Raw genomic sequence first — 19,934 nt, 5'->3', positions numbered from 1 at the left:
AGAGGACACATGCGTCTGGAGTTCTTTTGCAGTAGCTGGAGGGCCTGGTGCCCCTATTCTCTCTTTCCCTCTCAAATAAATAACAATAAAGTAAAATAAAAAGTTAGTAACCCCAACATTGACACAATAAGTTATATATAAATTATGAATGTGATATTAGAAATTACATTTATTTGTTTATTAGATCTTGAAGTAAGAAAACCTCCCCTCTCACATAAAACCATTGAGTGAGGGGAAATATCAGAAGGAAAAATTAAGCAGAATTAAAAAGTAAATTAGGAAGAGAGACAATATATGATAATACAGAAGGTATGATCTGTATTCTTTGAGCCTGTTGGCTAACGTTACCCTGCACATCTTAACATACCCATGTGTAGGCTAAAATTACCTTTGACGTCTAAAATACCCCCGTGCATAGGCTAATGTTACCCTGCCTATAAGCTAACGTAATCCTGTGTGTAAGCTGACGTTATCCTCTTGGTCCTGGCAGAAAGCCTGGGCCTCTTGTGTTAGTCAAGAGCAGTTGGGCTGGAGAGATGGCTTAGCGGTTAAGTGCTTGCCTGTGAAGCCTAAGGATCCCGGTTCGAGGCTCGGTTCCCCAGGTCCCACGTTAGCCAGATGCACAAGGGGCCACACGCGTCTGGAGTTCGTTTGCAGAGGCTGGAAGCCCTGGCACGCCCATTCTCTCTCTCTCCCTCTATCTGCCTTTCTCTCTGTGTCTGTCGCTCTCAAATAAATAAAAAATTTAAAAAAAAAAGAGCAGTTTACACTTCAAGCAGTCATAGTAGTTATAGCACCATAATTTTTCTTGCCCCAACTTTGACCAGCTGACATGCCAAGCTAGGTCCAGGTGATTTCTGTATAATCAGTGTGCTACATTTTAGAGGAATACTCTGAACATTCTCTGGAGTCTCAGCTTGCCTTTTCTGTTCCATTCTGTTCCCATACTTCCTCTTCGCCTGACATGGATTCTTTCACATCACTTATAGTGACCTTGTGTTTCCTGCTTCTCAAACTGGCATCCGTGGCCTGCCTGCCATGCTCTCTGCAGATCCCCAATCACCTGGCGTGTTATTCTGACACCTCTGTTTTGTCCTATCAAGACTAGTTTGGCATTCTTGGAGTCTTTCTTAGCATAGACTTTGTGTCTTTGTGAACAATGTCTGCCAATATTTATTTTTTCATTTTTTGATATCTGTATCATTTACTTTCTTGTTGCACCAGAAGCACTTCTATGAAACAAAAGGGTTTATTTCAACTTACAGTTACTAGAGAAAGCGTGCTAGGAGCAGACAGCATTGTCACATCAGCAGTGTGGAGGAATGAAAAACTCAATAGTTCGAGGCCACCCTGAGACTACATAGTGAATTCCAGGTCAGCCTGAGCCAGAGTGAGACCCTGCCTCGAAAAACAAAACAAAAAAAAAAAAAAAAGAAAAACTCAATAGTACCAAGCAGGGATAGACTATATAATACCTTAGGGCTCACCCCAGCAGCACACTTTGTCCAGCAAGGCTTCACCTCCTAAAGGCTCTACAGACTTCCCAAACAGCGACACAAACAGAATTGATTCCATGGAGTACATTTTACATTTAACCCTTTCACAGATTTTAGAAATTGGTTTTAAAGAACAGACAGCCCATCCAGTAGTAAAATTTGTTTTCTCTTACAGAAAGTCTGGAGATTGATCATTACTGTCTTTTTCTATTCTCCTCATCATAATGAACATTTTACCATATGAAAATTTTTTGCCCATATATATACTTCCAACTTATACCTGTCTTTTATAAGATAAGATTTTGTAATCCTTACTGCCCCAGGTAAAATATTCTTTCTTTATATTCTTGTAGGCAGTGCTAAAATATATTTTATAAAGTTTATAGTATATAAGATATATTTATATGTTTATTTCAGAGAGAGAGACAGTGGTTGCGCCAAGGTCTCCGGACTCTGTAAGTGAACTCCAGACACATGTGCCACCTTGTGCATCTGGCTTACATGAGTTCTGGGGATCAGACATAGGTCCTTTGGCTTTGCAGGCAAATGTCTTAACCACTAAGCCATTTCTCTAGAGAAGGATCTTTATCATTGGCTTATCTATTTATGTATATTTCTTTCTTACTAGACCATAAATTAAAGTGTGTGCGTTTTGTGCAAATCCCTGTGTTGGAAATAAACACAGTGGGGTACTGAGCATGGTGGCACATGCCTTCATTCAGGAGACAGAGGTAGAAGGATCACTTGAGTTCGAGGTCACTCTGAGACTACACAGTGAATTCCAAGTCAGCCTGGGCTAGACAGAATGAGACCCTACCTTGAAAAACCAAAAAGAAAGTAAACACAATGGGTTTCCTTGTTGAATGAATGGTAAAGGATGAATGAACCATCTCTTTAAGAAACCTTGTCACTAATAATTAAAGCTTTGGGAAAAAATAATATTTTCAAAGGTTAGAGTGGGAAGGTACTGGTTTTAGCAGAGAATTTAGTGTATGGGAAACAAATGCACATATTACTGAATGGAACATTTGTTGTATAAGCTTAGTTTCTGAATGCTCAAAGCTTTTTATACTATCAAATACATTTTACATACCTTGAAAGCATTCTGTTGATTATACTTGAGAATGAAGTGGAGGCCGTTTTCTCTCCCAGTGTCTAGATGAGTATGAAGATGACGAAGCGGGTCAGCAGGAGAGGAAACGAGAAGATGCGATCACACAGCAGAACACCATGCAGAACGAAGCTGCCAGCTTACTTGATCCAGGTGGTTCCTACCTGCCACAGGTGAGGATTAGAAATGACCAAGATGTCATTGGCTAATTGACAGCTTTTAATGTTGCTGTTGATAATTTTTCCAGTCCCATTTTGGTACTATCAGGTTTATTTAAGGCTTTTCTGTGTACTTAACAACTGATTTTCCTTGTAGTCAAATACTTCTTGACTTAGCAGTGTTTGGCTCAGTTCCTGAACAATGAATATTTGCCGACTGACTGACTAGTAGGTTTAAACACCGTCAATGTAAAAATAACCGAGAAAAATAATGACCTCCTTGCTGATAAAAGGTGAAAATTAAGCCGAGCATGGTGTCTCACACCTTTAATCCCAGCACATGAGAGACAGAAGTAAGAGGATCGCCATGAGTTCAAGGCCACCCTGAGCCTACATGGTGAATTCCAGGTCAGTGAGACCCTACCTAGGGGAGGGGGGCGGGCAACAAAATAAAAACAAAAAAAGGTGATAATTAGCTGAATGGAGTGACTGGCTGACTTTTGAGTTAAATTACATAGCAAAAATAAGTTCTGTGAAAGTTTCTTCAGCTAAGCATTCAAATGTGATAAGTACGATAGTATGAATCTCCAGAACCATCTGTATTTCTGCATAATTTAAAATAAAACAATTACATTTCAAATGAGCTGCTATTCTGAGTATGAAACAAATCACTCTACAGAATTGGTTTGGGTAGTGTACACCCTAGAATATAGGGCCTCTCACATGCTAAGGACGTGCTCTGCTACTGACCTTCCAATGTCCTTATCTCCAGAATATTTCATGAATGTCACAGTCTGTGAAATTTAAAACTTTGCTTTTCTTGTTTTATTTTTAAAATTTTCTTTTTACTTATTTATTTGAGAGAGAGAATAACGCAGATATACATATATAGAGAGAAACTGGGTGTACCAGCGCCTCTAGCCGCTGCAAACGAACTCCAGAAGCATGTTCCACCTTGTGCATCTAATGGCTTATGTGCCTTTTGGGGCATTGAACCTGGGTCCTTCTTTGACTTTGCAAGCAAGTATCTTAACAGCTAAGCCGCCTATCTATCTAGTCCATGCTTTTTTCTTTTTTCTTTTTTGTGTGGTAGAGTCTCACTGTAGTCCAGGCTGACCTGGAATTTACTATGTAGTCTCAGGGTAGCCTTGAACTCATAGCCATCCTCCTACCATTGTCTCCCAAGTGGTAGGATTAAAGGTATGTGCCACCACACCTTAGGGCTCCATGTTTTCTGTTTCTTTTTTCTTTTTGAGGTAGCCCAGGCTGACCTGCAATTCACTGAGGAGTCTCAGGTTGGCCTTGAACTCATGGCAATCCTCTTACCTCTGCCTCCCGAGTGCTGGGATGAAAGGCGTGTGCCACCACGTCTGGCCATGTTTTCAGTTTTACTGAATGGAACATTTGTTGTATAAGCTTAGTTTCTGAATGCTCAAAGCTTTTTATACTATCAAATACATTTTACATACCTTGAAAGCATTCTGTTGATTATACTTGAGAATGAAGTGGAGGCCGTTTTCTCTCCCAGTGTCTAGATGAGTATGAAGTATTTATTTATGAGAGAGAAAGAATGGATATACTATGGCCTTCAGCCACTGTAAATTGAATGCCAGATATAGGTACCACCTTGTACATCTGATTGCTTATGTGGGTTTTGGGGAATCAAACCTGGGTCTTTTGGCTTTGCAGACAAGTGCCTTAACCACTAAGCCATCTCTCCAGCCCTTGTTTGTTTGTTTGTTTGTTTCCCTCCCTCCCTCCCTCCCTCCCTCCCTCCCTCCCTTCTTCCCTCATTTCCTTCCTTTCTCTCTCTTTCCCTCTCTTTCTTTCATTTTGTTTTTTGAGGTAGGTCTCACTGTAACTCAGGCTGACTTGGAATTGACTGTGTAGTCTCAGAGTAGCCTCAAACTCATGGTGATCCTCCTACCTGTGCTTCCTGAGTGCTGGGATTAAAGGCGTGCGCCACCCCGTCTGGCTCCTTTTCTTTCTTGAGAAAGGTGTTGCTGCATATCTGCAGTCTGGCCTAGAACTCTGCATGCTATGCTAGCAACTTCTGCCTTTGCCTGCCAAGTGCAGCCACCGCACAGCTTACGTTGAGAGGCGTTAAGTTCATGAGTGCCTTTTCAGAGTTCCAGTCTTGACTCTTAAGTACATTGTGTTATGGTATCCTTTTAAAAAGAATTTCAAGCAGATTTACACATCTCCCCATTTAATGATGAAAAAGAAGGAACTACAAGGCCTGTCTTATGTTGAAAAATTATGAAGGCATTTTGCAAAGGGAGGCAAAATACATTGAAGTGTATAGCAAATGGAGTTGCTGGCCTCCCTCCTGTCCTTGAGACACAAAGTATTAATTGGCATGAAGATTCATGAAGTGATGTAGGTCCTTGTTTGCCTTCATTCCCCCAAATCACTGTTAACTTGATGATAACCATCGCAGTTCTTAAAGTACTACTGTGTTATAACATGCTATAATTCTCTCTACTGTTTGTGTGACTTGATCACCATCTAAAATATTGGTATTATTTGTTAACAAAGTTAAAATGAAACCTGGGCCTGTTTCAGTGATGATTTCCACAAGATGAAGGCTTAACTTCCTGCAATAGAGAGAACATAGCATTTTCATTAAAAGTCTAGACGTAACACCAGTTCTTGCCACAGTTCTTTGGCATGCTCAGGTCGTTGTAGGCAGTGGCTTCAGAGAAGGGGTATGTTTCTTCTTGTAGGAAAGGCTCCATGCACTTGCAGTCTAGTTACTTCCCAGTATGTCAGCATATAGATGGGTACAGAACTCTAGCTTAGCTCTGGACATTCAGGAGCTTTCTGCTTTGTCTAGCATGTCTTCCTGTAGCTGTTCTGTCTCCTTTCAGGCCTGCTCTTCAGTTCTTCACATGCTGTTTGTTTTATTAGTAATTGGGATAATGATTCATTAGTAATCTTGGCTTCAAATGCCCTTTGTCAGGCAATTCACTAAGGATGAGAGAGGAGATAAGGTTCTTTCACGAGCCTCCCTAATAGTCCCTCAAATGCAGGAGTGTGAACATAGAACAGGAAATGCTGTATCCACATAGCTGACTTCTCTCTGAGCTATGGCCTAAATTCAAATTCTGGAACTCAAGAGTGTTTGTATTTAACAACTCCAAAATCAGGGGCAGGGAGGGATGGATGGATAATATGAATATTGACATCTTTGGATATTTTAAAGCTTATTTTAGTAGGACAGAGAAAGACCCTACTTTCTAGCATTGTTTTATGATTCTTGATCATTCAGTGAAAAGGATATTTAAAAAGGAAGAATTAAAAAGAAAAGAAGCCAGGAGTGGTGGTACACCCCTTTAATCCCAGCACGTGGGAAGCAGAGGTAGGAGGGGAAGAATTAAAAAAGAAGCCAGTAGTGGTGGTGCACCCCTTTAATCCCAGCACTTGAGAAGCAGAAGTAGGATTGCCATGAGTTCACGGCCACCCTGAGACTACATAGTGAATTCCAGGTTAGCATGGGCCAGAGTGAGACCCTACCTGGGAGGGGAACCACTTAAATTTCTGATTAAATGAAATACATAAAGTGAAGCATGGAAAAAAGGGGGAAATAATTTTGATTGGTCTATTTTTTTGTGCTCTGTTTTCTATGAACTGCTAGATTTTAAACTTTATTTTATTTTATTTTTTAAAAAATATATTTTATTTATTTATTTGAGAGAGGGAGAAAGAGGAAGAGAGGGAGATAAAGAATGGGCACACCAGGGTCTCTAGCCACTGCAAACGAGCTCCAGATGCATGTGCCCCTTGTGCGTCTGCCTTACGTGGGCCCTGGAGAATTGAACCAGGATCCTTTGGCTTTACAGGCAAATACCTTAACCTTAGGTAAGCCATCTCTCCAACCTTTAAACTTTATTTTAAAAAGGGATAAAATCAGGCTGGAGAGATGGCTTAGTGGTTAAGTGCTTGCCTGTGAAGCTTAAGGACCCCGGTTTGAGGCTTGATTCCCTAGGACCCATATTAGCCAGTTGCACAAGGGGGCGCACGCATCTGGAGTTCGTTTGCAGTGGCTAGAGGCCCTGGTGTGCCCACTCTCCCCCCCCCTCTCTGCCTCTTTTTCTCTGTCTGTCACTCCCAAATAAATAAATAAAAATAAACAAAACAACAAATAAAAAGGGATAAAATCATGACACAAATTCAAAAAGCATTTAAAAATATACGATAAAAGGGCTAGAGAGGTGGCAGTTAGGGTGCTTGCTTGCAAAGCCTAACAATCCAGGTTCGATTTACATGTAAAGCCAGATGCACAAAGTGGCATATGCATCTGGAGTTTGTTTGCAGTGTCTGCACACAATCTTTATCTCTCAAAGCTTGCAAATTAATTAATTACTAAGTAAAAGAATCTTCAGCATCCAGTTAGCATCTCTGGAAGAAACTACTATTTTTTGTTCTTACATATCTGTATAGGACTAGTCCAGAAATAAAAGGTATCTACACCTATAGATCTATATTCTTTTAAAAATATTTATTTATTTGCCAGCAGAGAGAGAAATAGAAGAGAGACAAACAAAATTTAAAAAATGGGCAAACAAGGGCTTCTAGCCACTGCAGTCGAACTCCAGATGCATGTGCCTCTTTGAGCATCTGGCTTTAGGTGGGTACTGGGTAATCAAACTCAGGTCCTTAGGCTTTGTAGGCAGTTGCCTTAACCATTGACCCATCTCTCCATCCATATATATATGTATGCATGTATGTATGTATATGGGTGTGTGTGTATTTTTTTTAAAATATGAACTCTTTCCCCAAAAGGTGCCAGTGTAAAAGGCTTGGTTATCACAGTGGTATTTAGAGGTAAGTGGTTTCTGAGGGCTTTCACCTTATCAGAGGAGTCATCTCTTGGTAGAGACATAATTTGTTGGCATTGGTGGAATGCGTGAAGCTGGTGGAAGGAAATAGGTCAAAAGGCAAAGGATGTTGGAAGGGGATATTTTTGCCTCTACCCCTGCCTTCCTATCTCCCACCTGTCTTTCTGCTTGCCAGCTATCATGAGGTGAGCAGCTCTGTTCCACTTCACCCTCTTCCTTTGATTCTCCCCATGGTCTCAGATGTGGCCTTGGGCCGAAACCTCTAAAATTGGAACCAAGTTAAATCCTTCCTCTGTTTCAGTAGCTTTTGTCAGGTCTCTTGTCATAGTGATGAAAGTCTGTGCTTTTTGGTCTGCTTTTTTTTTTTTTTTTAATTTGAGAGCGACAGACAGAGAGAAAGACAGATAGAGACAGAGAGAGAGAGGGAGAGAGAGAGAGAGAGAGAATGGGCGCGCCAGGGCTTCCAGCCTCTGCAAACAAACTCCAGATGCGTGCACCCCCTTGTGCATCTGGCTAACGTGGGACCTGGGGAACCGAGCCTCGAACTGGAGTCCTTAGGCTTCACAGGCAAGCGCTTAACCGCTAAGCCATCTCTCCAGCCCTGGTCTGCTTTTTTTCAAACATTATTTCAACCAGGCTGTTTTGCCAAATACCCTTCATTTAACATTGTAAATAGACTACTGCAATACTACATAGTGAGTTTTCACAGGGTTTTGTTTTTCCACAAATTACCTATGTGTGGTAATTCTTTATGGTTAAAGTTTTTTACCACTGTGAATAATACTCAAATTGACTCTATAGATATGCCATTTGGGATTTGAATTGTTTTCTTTGACCAGGATTACAGAGAGAAACTTACTAGAACTAAAATAGATAAAGCGGGCTGGAGAGATGACTTAGTGGTTAAGGTGCTTGCTTATAAAGCCAAAAGATCCAGGGTCAGTTACCTAGCACCCATGTTAAGCCAGATGCACAAGGTGGCACATGTGTCTAGAGTTCGTTTGTGGTGGCTAGAGGTCCTTGTGCACCCATTCTCTTTTTTACTTTATCAACAACTTCCATAATTACAGACATGATGATTTCTTCCCATCCCCTACTTTCCCCTTTACAAATCTACTCTCTGTCATATTCCCTCCCCCTCTCAATTAGTTTCTCTTTTATTTTATATTAATTTACTTACTTTTTTTTTTGGTTTTTTGACTTAGGGTCTCAGTCTAGCTCAGGCTGACCTGGAATTGACTATGTAGTCTTGATGGCCTCAAACTCACAGTGATCCTCCTACCTCTGCCTCCTGAGTGCTGGGATTAAAGGTATTGCACCATCACACCCCGCTCTCTTATTTTGATGTCATCATCTTTTCCTTCTATTATGAGGGTTCTGTGTAGGTAGTACCAGGCACTGAGAGGTCATGGACATCCAGGCCATTGTGTGTCTGGAATAATATATTGTAAGCAGTCCTACCCTTCCTTTGGCATTTATGTACTTTTCACCACCTCTTCTGCAATGGACCCTGAGCCTTGGAGGGTGTCATAGAGATGTCTCAGTGCTGAGCCCTCCTCTGTCAGTTCTTAGCACTGTGGTGCCTTGTGAGTCATCCCAGGCTTTATTGCCATCTGAAAAGAGAAGCTTCTCTATTCCAAAAGTAAGAGTTGTGTTAATATGAGTTAATATGAGCATTAAGAGAAGTGCTTACTGGGCAGTTTGGTGAGCATAATATATGCATTTAGCCAGATACCAGCAAGCATTTACACCCTAGGGCTCATGACCTTCCCTGTCATAAGTTTTCAGTACCAAGCATTTATTTCCTCCCATGGAGCGGGCCTCAGTCCAATTAATGAGTGGTTGGTTTCCCCCATAACAGACATGCTACTGTTGCACCCATTGGCTCATTTGGTCTGGCTGGCTAAATTTAAGGCTTGCAATGTTCACTGCTGAGTGTCTCCACTGGTGATTTTTCTCTCTCCCATTGAACTGCATGTAGTATAGCTTTTTCCAGCTTTCTGTCAGCTAGCCTACATGGAGGAGGTTTTTAGTTCAGTTCTACCAAGAGTTCTCAGTGGCCTTGCTGCCAAAGTATGTGGAGTCTTCAGCAGTAGGGTCTTACCATCTATTCCTAGTGAGAAACTAAGAGCCTTGGCAATGGCCTGTAATGTTTGGGGGACATTGGGGACTTCTCTGGCCAAGAACTCACTGGAAGGTATCCCATCCCTGGCACTGAAATTTTTCTAGTAACAATGTGTGACTTCCGGGTGGCATACCCTTGTTACTGCTGCCCGAGAACTTGTAAAAAGAGAGATAAATATTTGTATGATTAGAGGAATTTTCTGAGGAGATATCTTTTACCTCTACTTTAACATCAGTCTCAACTTACTGAAAAATTGCAGACTATGTAGAATCTTTTTTTTTTTTCTTTATAGATTGTATGACAGTAAGTTATATTTGATTTCCCCATTTTCTCTAAAACTTTATTTTCTGGGAAAACAAAGTCTACAAAATAACCACAGCACAGAGCTTACAAACAGGAAATTAACATGGATACTTCACTATCTCATATTCAGACCTCATTAAAATGCCACATTTGCTCCAATATGGCCCTAATGTGTGACAGAAGGACCTCATCCACAGTACCATGTCGTCTTTATCTGTAACTCTTTGCTTTCCTTAACTCTTTTAATCCTGCCACTGTGAAAGGCTGTTGACGGATTACTTGATGATGGGTCCAACAAGTAAGGTTGTATAATGTTTACTTATAGGCAATCTGAATGGAGAAGAAATGGAAAGATCGCCCTGCACTGCAACTGCATGTAAAAAGTACAACTCTACTTGATTCTGGTATTACAAGTTTCAAAGACTATGCAGTTTGGTTTTTCAAATGCCCCAAAGTCTGTTACACAACCAATGTCAAGTGTGCTTTACCTAAAACAATCTTCTTGGAGTGGGATATTTTATATAGCTAAGGGAAGGGAGGATGCCTCTGTGGAGCTGAATGAGTTTTGGTAAAGCACAAACTAACTGTTTTGTGTTTAAATGAGACCTTTGCTTCATTCAAGCTTGGAGTAATCAGTAAGGAAATCCCATGCACTCAGTCTGTACAGGTGCAGTGGGCATTCAGAACTTGTTAAGAAGCTGAAAACTTGTAGGTGAAATAAAATCAGGTAAATGCAGGCCCTAGAACACCATGTGACATTTAGAGTGCAATTATCAACTTCAGTGGTAATGAATGATTCACGGTAATTCTTCACCTAAGTCCTTAGTAATTATATAGTTAGTTCCTCTGCTTGGGAATTTTTGTGACCACAAAAGGAGAAGATGCTTCTAGTTACCAAGTCTTAGGTGAGGTTCATATATCTGTGTAAAATTTTCTTCTTACTTGGGGTGTTCTTTAGCATTTTCCACCATCTAATTATAAAAGAACTCTCTTGCTCATAGGGGAACTAGATTTCACAAGTCTATTCTTTGCTGTTATTTTCTAAACAACATACCTTACTTTTCTAAATACATTATTTTACTCGTCTGATATGTACATTACAAAGATTTATTGACCTCTTTGATTGATAGAGGATACTTTTTTAATAATATAGAGGTAAAAAGAAGTCTTCATTGAAGTTTATGTGATAGGGTTTTTGCTGCATTCCTTGTAGTGAGAGCAGCTGATACCTGGGAGAGTCAAAGTCTCTTTGCAGAACTGTCCTCGCAGGCATTGCCAGCCATACTTCTGTATTCTGGTTGTGTGTTCAGGCCCACCCAGGCACCCCAGCATCTTGGATCTATCAACTTTCCAAGTGTTTTTTTCTTTTTTGTTTAACTGTACTGGTAGATTACTGATGAAATGGTTACCCTAGGTTTTAGAGCAAGAAAAACAGAATTGCTGAGAATAGTCCCTGGCTTTCAGAAGCTTAGATATTACTTAGAAAATAAGATATAGAAATGAAAATTTGAGAGTAAATATTCTGTGTACACTATCTAATGGAATTTATTGACTTGAAATACTTAAAACAAATTTGTTAAAGATAAGTGTTGGTAATTGGTAAAGCTTTTTCCCCCATATCCCATTTCTCTTTTTTTTTTTTTTTTTTTTTCTTTTTTGGTTTTTCGAGGTAGGGTCTCACTTTGGTCCAGGCTGACCTGGAATTAACTCTGTCATCTCAGGGTGGCCTTGAACTCATGGCAATCCTCCTAACTCTGCCTCCCGAGTGCTGGGATTAAAGGCGTGCGCCACCACGCCCGGCTATTCCATTTCCCTTTTTAAATGTTCAATTATCAGCTTTCAGTTATAGGCCTGGAATAAAGGGCTGGGCCGATGGTTCCATTCACATGTGTCACACAGTCCACAGTTGCCATTGCTGTGACTTCCTTTCAGAAGTAAGACCAGGACCCAAAGACACCTAAGCACATAGTCTTGGAGCTCCTGAGTGGTTTGTCTGGTTGAAACGGGGCTTTAATTCCTCTTCCTTCAATTGACTAGGCTGCTTCCCCGCATTGCTGTATTTTGCAGACAGTATTTAATTTTTTTTGGAAGTAAAGTGTAGAAGTATCTTGTAAAGAAAGCTTATTCTCTCAATTTTAAGCAGTTAAGAAACTTCTTTAATTATAAGATCTCTGTTAAGAGATAGAATTTGATTTAAAATTAGTTTCAGTTTTTAAAAAAGGCTCATCACTTAATGTCCCCCCACCCAAGGGTCCTGCTGTAGACCTGGAATTCACCATGTAGTCTCAAGAGTCTCCATTTCTTAGTGATCCTCCTGTATCTGCTTCCTGAGTGCTGGGATTAAAGGTGTGGACCACTATACCCAGCTTTATCACTTAATGTTGATCTCCATTTAGATGAACCTACAAAAATATATGGAAAGGTTATGAAAATGACTGCCTAGTTGTTTGCACAGTAATTTCCTGGCCCCAGTAACTAAAGTTAACTTTCAACAATCGTTGATGTATACTTTCCTCACTTTTCACTGTAGTTTTAAACAATAAACATTAACTAGTGTATTTGTGTGGTGGATTGTAGCTATTTTATTTTAATAAGGTCATAAAAAGGTAGCTAATGTTAAGATTATGATTGTGGGCTAGAGATGTAGCTCAGCTGGTAAAGTGCTTGCCTAGCTTTCACAATTCCTTGGTTTGGATTTCCAGAGCTTTGTTAATTAAGTTTGTGGGACAGGCCTATAATCCCAGCATTCAGGATGAAGGTGGAAGCAGGAAGATCAGAAGTTCTACATTAGAACCTGACTTAGATATATATCATAATGATTATGTGGTTTTTTAAAAAAAATTTTTGTTCATTTTTATTTATTTATTTGAGAGTGACAGAGAGAGAGAGAGAGGGAGAGAAAAAGACAGATAGAGAGAGAATGGGCACGCCAGGGCTTCTAGCCACTTTAAACGAACTCCAGGTGTGACCCCTTGTGCATCTGGCTAATGTGGGTCCTGGGGAATCGAGCCTGGAACCGGGGTCCTTGGGCTTCACAGGCAAGTGCTTAACCGCTAAGCCATCTCTCCAGCCCTGATTATGTGTTTTAAGTGCCCATTGGTTTCTCAAAGGATTTAAGCTGATTTATGAAAGAAACTGTGTCTCTTGTCCCTTTTTTAAAAAGCTTTTAAGATACTTGAATATTAAAAACAAATTTTAAAACATGATTGGTTTGGGCTGAAAAGTTCTATACAGAGTCTTATTTTGTTTGACCAAAAATATGGCTTATTTAAAAAGTGTAACAGTAATTGCTCTAAATTAGTTCATTCACAATTTGATATTCTCTGCCAACTGCTTTTGTAATAAGCAACTGTATCCTTGCACACATGACTGACTTGCTATCATTTTTACTTTACAGGAATCATCTAGAACAATTACAGGCAAATACAAGAGGTAAGAATCTTTATATTGCAAGTTGTATTACAGACATGTGTATAATTGATGAGGTACCTAACTAGAACACCTTACACAGAAATGACCTTGCAGGCAGATGTGTAATGTCTGTCTGCCATGTTTGTTCCTCACATAGCCTGCAGTCCTTGGAAACCGCCCCATGAATGTGCATGGGTCTGATGAATCTTGCAAAATGCAACTTAGACTAGCCTTTACCTCGTGGGTTTAAACATTAAAAGTACAAGCAGACCAACTGGATTGATAAAATGCCATGAACAACAAAACTTTATTTTCTCAAGCTTCTGGGGTTTCGAAGTTCAAGAACACAGAGCCTTGCTGCCCAGATTTAATGGGGATCTGAAAGACCTGGCTTGCAGATGACCACCTTCTCTCTATATCGTGACAAGCACTCTGATGTTCTTCTGCGGCCATCTCAAGGACCTCCATCCACAGGCTTCCTCTCCAAAGCCATCCCATGGGGAGCTCGGGCTTCCGTGTCTGTTCTGTCCATTGTCTCATGTCTGAGCCATGCATGATGCTTCTGTCAAAGTGTGTTTATGTGTGTGCCTGCATGGGAGGCAAGTTAGAAGTAATTCTGAGAAACTACCTGGTGCAAGTACCAGAGAGATTAACTTCCTTGAGGCCACAAGACTGCCCAAGCATGTGCTAATAATAATATATTAATGGAAATTTTTTCTGAGTTTTTAAAAAAAGTTTATTTATTTATTTATTTATTTATTTATTGAGAGAGAGAGAGAGAGAGAGAGAGAGAGAGAGGGAGGGAGGGAGAGAGAGAGAATGGGCACACCAGGGCATCTAGCTGCTCTAAATCAACTCTAGACACATGTGCCTTCTTGTGCATCTGGCTTACGTAGGTCCTGGAGAATCGAACTAGGATCCTTTGGCTTTGCAGGCAAATGCCTTAAACACTAAGCCATCTCTTCAACCCCTTTTAGGAGATTTTATGTTAAGGTGTTTCTATTCTCATGGCTGTCGGATAAGTAAGATAACATATTTGCATTTATTTTGTACATGATGGATATGGAGTTAAAGAATAGAATAATTTTCTTGAGATTACTAACCTTGTCAAAAGCTGATACTGGATTTGAACTCAGATAGCCTGACTTCAGAACTCACATGCTTACTAAATACATAAAATCACCTGCCAAGATTTATACCTATAAAATCTTGACTTTCATCTACTCATATGTCAAAATTTATTTGTCTATAGTGCCACTGAACAGCAGAAAGAGATAAAGGCCAGTGTAAAATTAACAGTTGAATATTGATTTGTTGATATATCTGAAACAATTCCGGCACACAGAGCATACTCAGTACATTTGCTAGGGATTTGCATCTCAGAGTACTCTGGTTTTGATACAGGTATAATAAAACCTGCTCCTTCAGTTTCCAATACTCATATATTGCTTGGTAATGTTTCTTCACTATGAACAGTTTAATCTGAAATGAATATATCCTCTTGTGACGGAAATCACTGACAAACAGCTTTAACTTGGCTGAATCCTAGACTCTATTTTGAAACTAAAAAAAAAAAAAGTATTAGTGTTTTTTTTTTTTTTTTTTTTGGTTTGGGGAATAAAGATAAGCTTTGGAGGGCTGGGCAGACACCTTTAATCCCAGCACTCAGGAGGCAGAAGTAGGAGGATCACCATGAATTCAAGGCCACCCTGAGACTGCATAGTGAGTTCCCGGTTAGCCTGGGCTAGAGTGAAACTCTACCTCCAAAAAAAAAAAAAACCAACCACATTGTGTATGGTTATCAGTTTATGAGGGCCAGGGGCAGAATGTGGTGGTTTGATTTAGGTGTCCCCCATAAACTTAGGTGTTCTGAATGCTAGGATCCCAGCTGATGTAGAATTCGAAATTAACACGTATTGTTGGGGGAGGGGCAGGCTTATGGGTGTTATAGCCAGTTTCCCCTTGCCAGTATTTGGCATAATCTCCTGTTGCTATTGTACACCTTATGTTGGCCAGGGAGTGGAGTCCACCTTCTGCTCATACCATCTTTTCCCCCTGCCATCGTGGAGCTTCCTCTCGAGTCTGTAAACCAAAATAAACCTCTTTTCCCCACAAGCTGCTCTTGGTTGGCTGATTTCTACTAACAGTGTGAACCTGACTGCAACACTGTCTTATGTTCACATAAGCAGTTCATGACTCCCTCTCATCTGCCAGCAAGTGGGAGTGACGGGAGTAGGAGTGCGTCTTTGTGAAGGCTCTTCTGACAGTGGGACTGACAAAAGAGAGGATGGAATAAAAGTGTTGGGTCATATGTTAAGATGGTATCAACCAATAACTTATCCAGACACAGACAGCTGGAAATAATGCCCAAAAAAGCTAGTAGAGGTTCCAAGTATCCAACACTAGTTATGTTCATTCTTCCATATGACTAGTTGCATATTAACAAATGCCAAAAATGCTCTCTTGGTGCTGAGTCTGTTGAGCGGCGCTTATGCTGATTCTGTTCTTGACATGCAGTTAGTTAACTTGTTTATCTAGAATCTCTCACTTAATTACTGTTGAAGTAATTCAGGGTACTCTTTGGAGGTGAACGTTATGAAGTTTCTGATGACTCGAGATGTAGGGAAGATCAATCAAGTCAATGTCAGATGCTTGTGGGTTTTTGTTTGTCTGGTGTCTGATTTTGTCAGTGGCATGTTTACTTGGTTAGGTCTGCAGTTCACTGGTGAGAATTTAGAGAAAGAAAAGGAAAGGTAATACGATTGTTCAGGACTTGGAAAGGGAAGGATTAGCTAGGGATATCATTTACTGTTTGTATTTGAGCCTGTAATTCAAGTATCAGGAATGGCACTGGTTCAAAACACAGGAAGCAAGAAACATAGTAAAGTTCCCCCCCCCTGCCCCCTTGAGGTAGGGTCTCGCTGTGGCCCACATAGTAAAGTTTTATACTCTCTCTCCCTGGTTGTTATCATAAATATGTTTTATTCAGTATTAGGGTTTTTATTACACAAAGTTAACAAGTGCTTTTTCAGAACTCCTCCTTATCCCAAGTATCCCTAGTGAGTTTCGACACTAGGGCACCTGCATATCCTGCACCTCAGAGCCCTCAGAGGCGGCTAGCAGGTGTTTTCGGTGTTACTTCTCACCGGGAGGAAAAAGCTTTAGTTCAGTGAACCTTTGAGAAGAAATTGAGCTATAAGAGAAATCTGCAAGTTTCATGTTGTATTATGAGCACTTTTCTTCCCTTACATTTTTTTTAAGCTTCTGGGAACATTGGAGTAGAATTCATTGCTTTTTTGCCCATGTACTCTTTATTGAAGATGTGATAAATAAAATTAGAACCAATAAAAACCCTATCTTGTCATCCAAGATAGAGACTACTAACATTATTTTAATGTTTCATTTTGTTTTTCTAAAACAATTTTTTAAAAATACCTTTTAAAGAAATTATTTATTTGAGAGAGAGGAAAGGGAGGGAGAGAGAGAATGGGTGTGCCAGGGCCTTTGTCCACTGTAAATGAGCTTCTGACGTATGCATCCCTTTGTGCATCTGGCTTACGTAGGTCCTGGGGAATTGAACCTGGGTCCTTTGGCTTTGCAGGCAAGTGCCTTAACTGTTAAGCCATCCCTCCAGCCCTAAAATAATTTTTTTTTTAAAAATTGCCCAGAACACAGTGGATGTACAAGTACATGTTTTGGTTAACTCCCTTTGTAACATGGGAATCTGCAAATTAATTTTCACTTGTATAAACAATGGTTGCTGTCAAGTGACGATCTCTGCTCTCAGACCTATAATATGTAATGTACAAACCTACTGGAAGCCCTCACCACCACTGCTTGTGGAGCCACAGCTGTTCTTTACTTGATAAAGTGGAGCCACTTTTTGTTTTTTAATTTCTCGAGAGTCAGAATTCTCTTCCAAAGTCCACTCTGGGCAAGGCATGTTTTGAAAGGGCAGGTGGGTCCCAGTTCTATTAGGAAAAAAGTGACTGTAACAGGTTTTGCATTTTTTTTGTGCGTCATTATTCACGCGTAGGACTAGGACAGGAACATGCTGCTCACATCTCAGGCTAACTCAGAATGAGCTGCAGGCTGCCTTCCACATAGTGCAGCCAACTCCCAGTCTGACACAGTCCTCCTCCTCCTCACATTTCACTGCAGCCCACAAGCTACAGCCACTCTGCTTCCATAAGCATACTCACCTTTTCAAGATAAAATCCCATATGTATTTCTTCAACATGTTTTAGGTACTTGTTTGTTTTTGTCTTTTTAAATTTTTTTAAAAATTTATTTATTTTAGATAGCTAGAGAGGGAAAGAGGCAGACACACACATAGAATGGGCAGGCCAGGGCTTCTAGCCACTGCAAACAAACTCCAGATCCTTTCCTTTCCTTTCCTTTCCTTTCCTTTCCTTTCCTTTCCTTTCCTTTCCTTTCCTTTCCTTTCCTTTCCTTTCCTTTCCTTTCCTTTCCTTTCCTTTCCTTTCCTTTCCTTTCCTTTCCTTTCCTTTCCTTTCCTTTCCTTCCCCTTCCCCTTCCCCTTCCCCTTCCCCTTCCCCTTCCCCTTCCCCTTCCCCTTCCCCTTCCCCTTCCCCTTCCCCTTCCCCTTCCCCTTCCCCTTCCCCTTCCCTTTCCTTTCTTTTTCCTCTTCTCTTCTCTTGTCTTCTCTTTTCTTTTCTTTTTCTTTTTAGTAGGGTCTTGCTCTATCCCAGGCTAACCTGGAATTCACTAGGTAGTCTCAAGCTGGCCTCATAACTCACAGCAATCCTCCCAACTTGGCATCTCAGGTGCTGGGATTAAAGGCATGTGTCACCATGCCCAACCCTTTCTTCTATTTATTTTTTTAAACTTTATTTATTTGCAAGCAGAGAGAGAAAGAGAGAGAGAGAGGAAACAGAAAGAAGTGGTGCACCAAGGCCTCCAGCCCCTGTAAGTAAACTCCAGACCCATGTGCCACTTAGAAATTGGACCCAGGTCATTAAGCTTTGTAGGCAAGCACCTTTACCACTGAGCCATCTCTCCAATTCCCCACCCCCATCCAATATTGGGGGGTTGTTGTTTTGAGGTAGTGTCTCACTGTAGCCCAGGCTGACCTGGAATTCACTACGTAGTCTCAGGATGGCTTTGAACTCATGGTGATCCTCCTACCTCTGCTTCTTGAGTGCTAGGAATAAAGGTGTGTACCACCATGCCTGACCTCCCTTTTTCTATTTTGATGTCATTTTTTTCCCTCCAGCTTCAGCCACTATGATTATTTTTTTTCCTAAATTTTTATTAACATTTTTCATGATTATAAAAAATGTCCCATGGTAAATACCCTCCCTAACCTCCCCCCCCCCCCCACTTTCCACTTTGAAATTCCATTCTCCATCATATCCCCTCCCCATCTCAGTCAGTCTCTCTTTTGTTTTGATGTCATGGTCTTTTCCTCCTCTTATGATGGTCTTGTGTAGGTAGTGTCAGGCACTGTGAGGTCATGGATATCCAGGCCATTTTATGTCTGGAGGGAGCACGTTGTAAGGAGTCCTACCCTTCTTTTGGCTCTTACATTCTTTCTGCTACCTCTTCCACATTAGACCCTGAGCCTTGGAAGGTGTGATTGACATGTTACTCAGTATTCCAGTCACTTCTTTCCAGCACTATGATAACTTCTGAGTCATCCCAAGGTCACTGCCATCTGAAAAGAGAAGATTCTCTACCCAAAGTGAGAATAGCATTAATATAAGGGTATAAATATTAAGAGAAGTGCTTACTGGGCAGTTTGATAAGCATAGTATATACATTTAGCCAGACATCAGCAGGTGTTACACCCCTAGGGCTCATGACTACCCCTGTTTGAAGTTTTCAGTACCAGGGATGTGTTCCCCCCCACCACCCATGGAGCGGGCCTCCAGTCCAATTGGACGGCAGTTGGTTTCCACCATGACAGACTTGCCACTATTGCACCCATTGGCTCATTTGGCCTGGCTGGCCAAGTATAAGGCTTGCAGTGTCCACTGTTGAGTATCTTCACTGGTGATATCTCTTTCTTCCATTGAACTACATGTAGAATGGCTTCTTCTAGCTTTCTGTCAGCTGGTCTACATGGAGGAGGTTATCAGCTCAGTTCCAGCAGGATTTCTCTGTGGCCTTGCAGCCCAAGTATGTGGAGTCTTCAGCAATAGGGTCTTACCATCTATTCCTTTTGGGAAACCAAGGGCCTTGGCAATGGCCTATAATGTTTTGGCGGCATCAGGGACTTCTGACCAACAACTCACTGAAGGTATCCCATCCCTGGCATTGAAAATTTTCTAACAACGATCTATGGCTCCTGAGTGTTCCATTGTCTGGAACTGGAGGATTCCATATGACTATTCCAGGGAGGGCCCTCCTCAGTGGCATCCAATCATTCTTGGGACAATATGAGGCAGAGTTTCTTGTTTGCCACTGTGTATGCAAGGCCAGCTGTCCTGTGAGCTTCAAGATTTTACTGTCTCCACCCCCTCCCCT

At 40.9% G+C, this 19,934-nt stretch overlaps 1 protein-coding gene across 1 annotated transcript in view; it reads left to right on the top strand.

The window, feature by feature from the left end:
- Positions 1–19,934, top strand: part of Pawr (pro-apoptotic WT1 regulator) — a 100,537-nt gene that overhangs the window by 63,117 nt on the left and 17,486 nt on the right. The window contains exons 3-4 of the mRNA XM_045152895.1: positions 2,649–2,780; positions 13,432–13,466. Coding sequence (XP_045008830.1) covers positions 2,649–2,780; positions 13,432–13,466 — 167 coding nt within the window. The remainder of the gene's footprint in view (positions 1–2,648; positions 2,781–13,431; positions 13,467–19,934) is intronic.

The sequence above is a fragment of the Jaculus jaculus genome, chromosome 6, assembly GCF_020740685.1.
Source record: "Jaculus jaculus isolate mJacJac1 chromosome 6, mJacJac1.mat.Y.cur, whole genome shotgun sequence".
NCBI lineage: Eukaryota > Metazoa > Chordata > Mammalia > Rodentia > Dipodidae > Jaculus > Jaculus jaculus.
The sequence above is the reverse complement of the archived record's forward strand: the minus strand, read 5'-3'. Positions and strand labels throughout refer to the sequence as shown.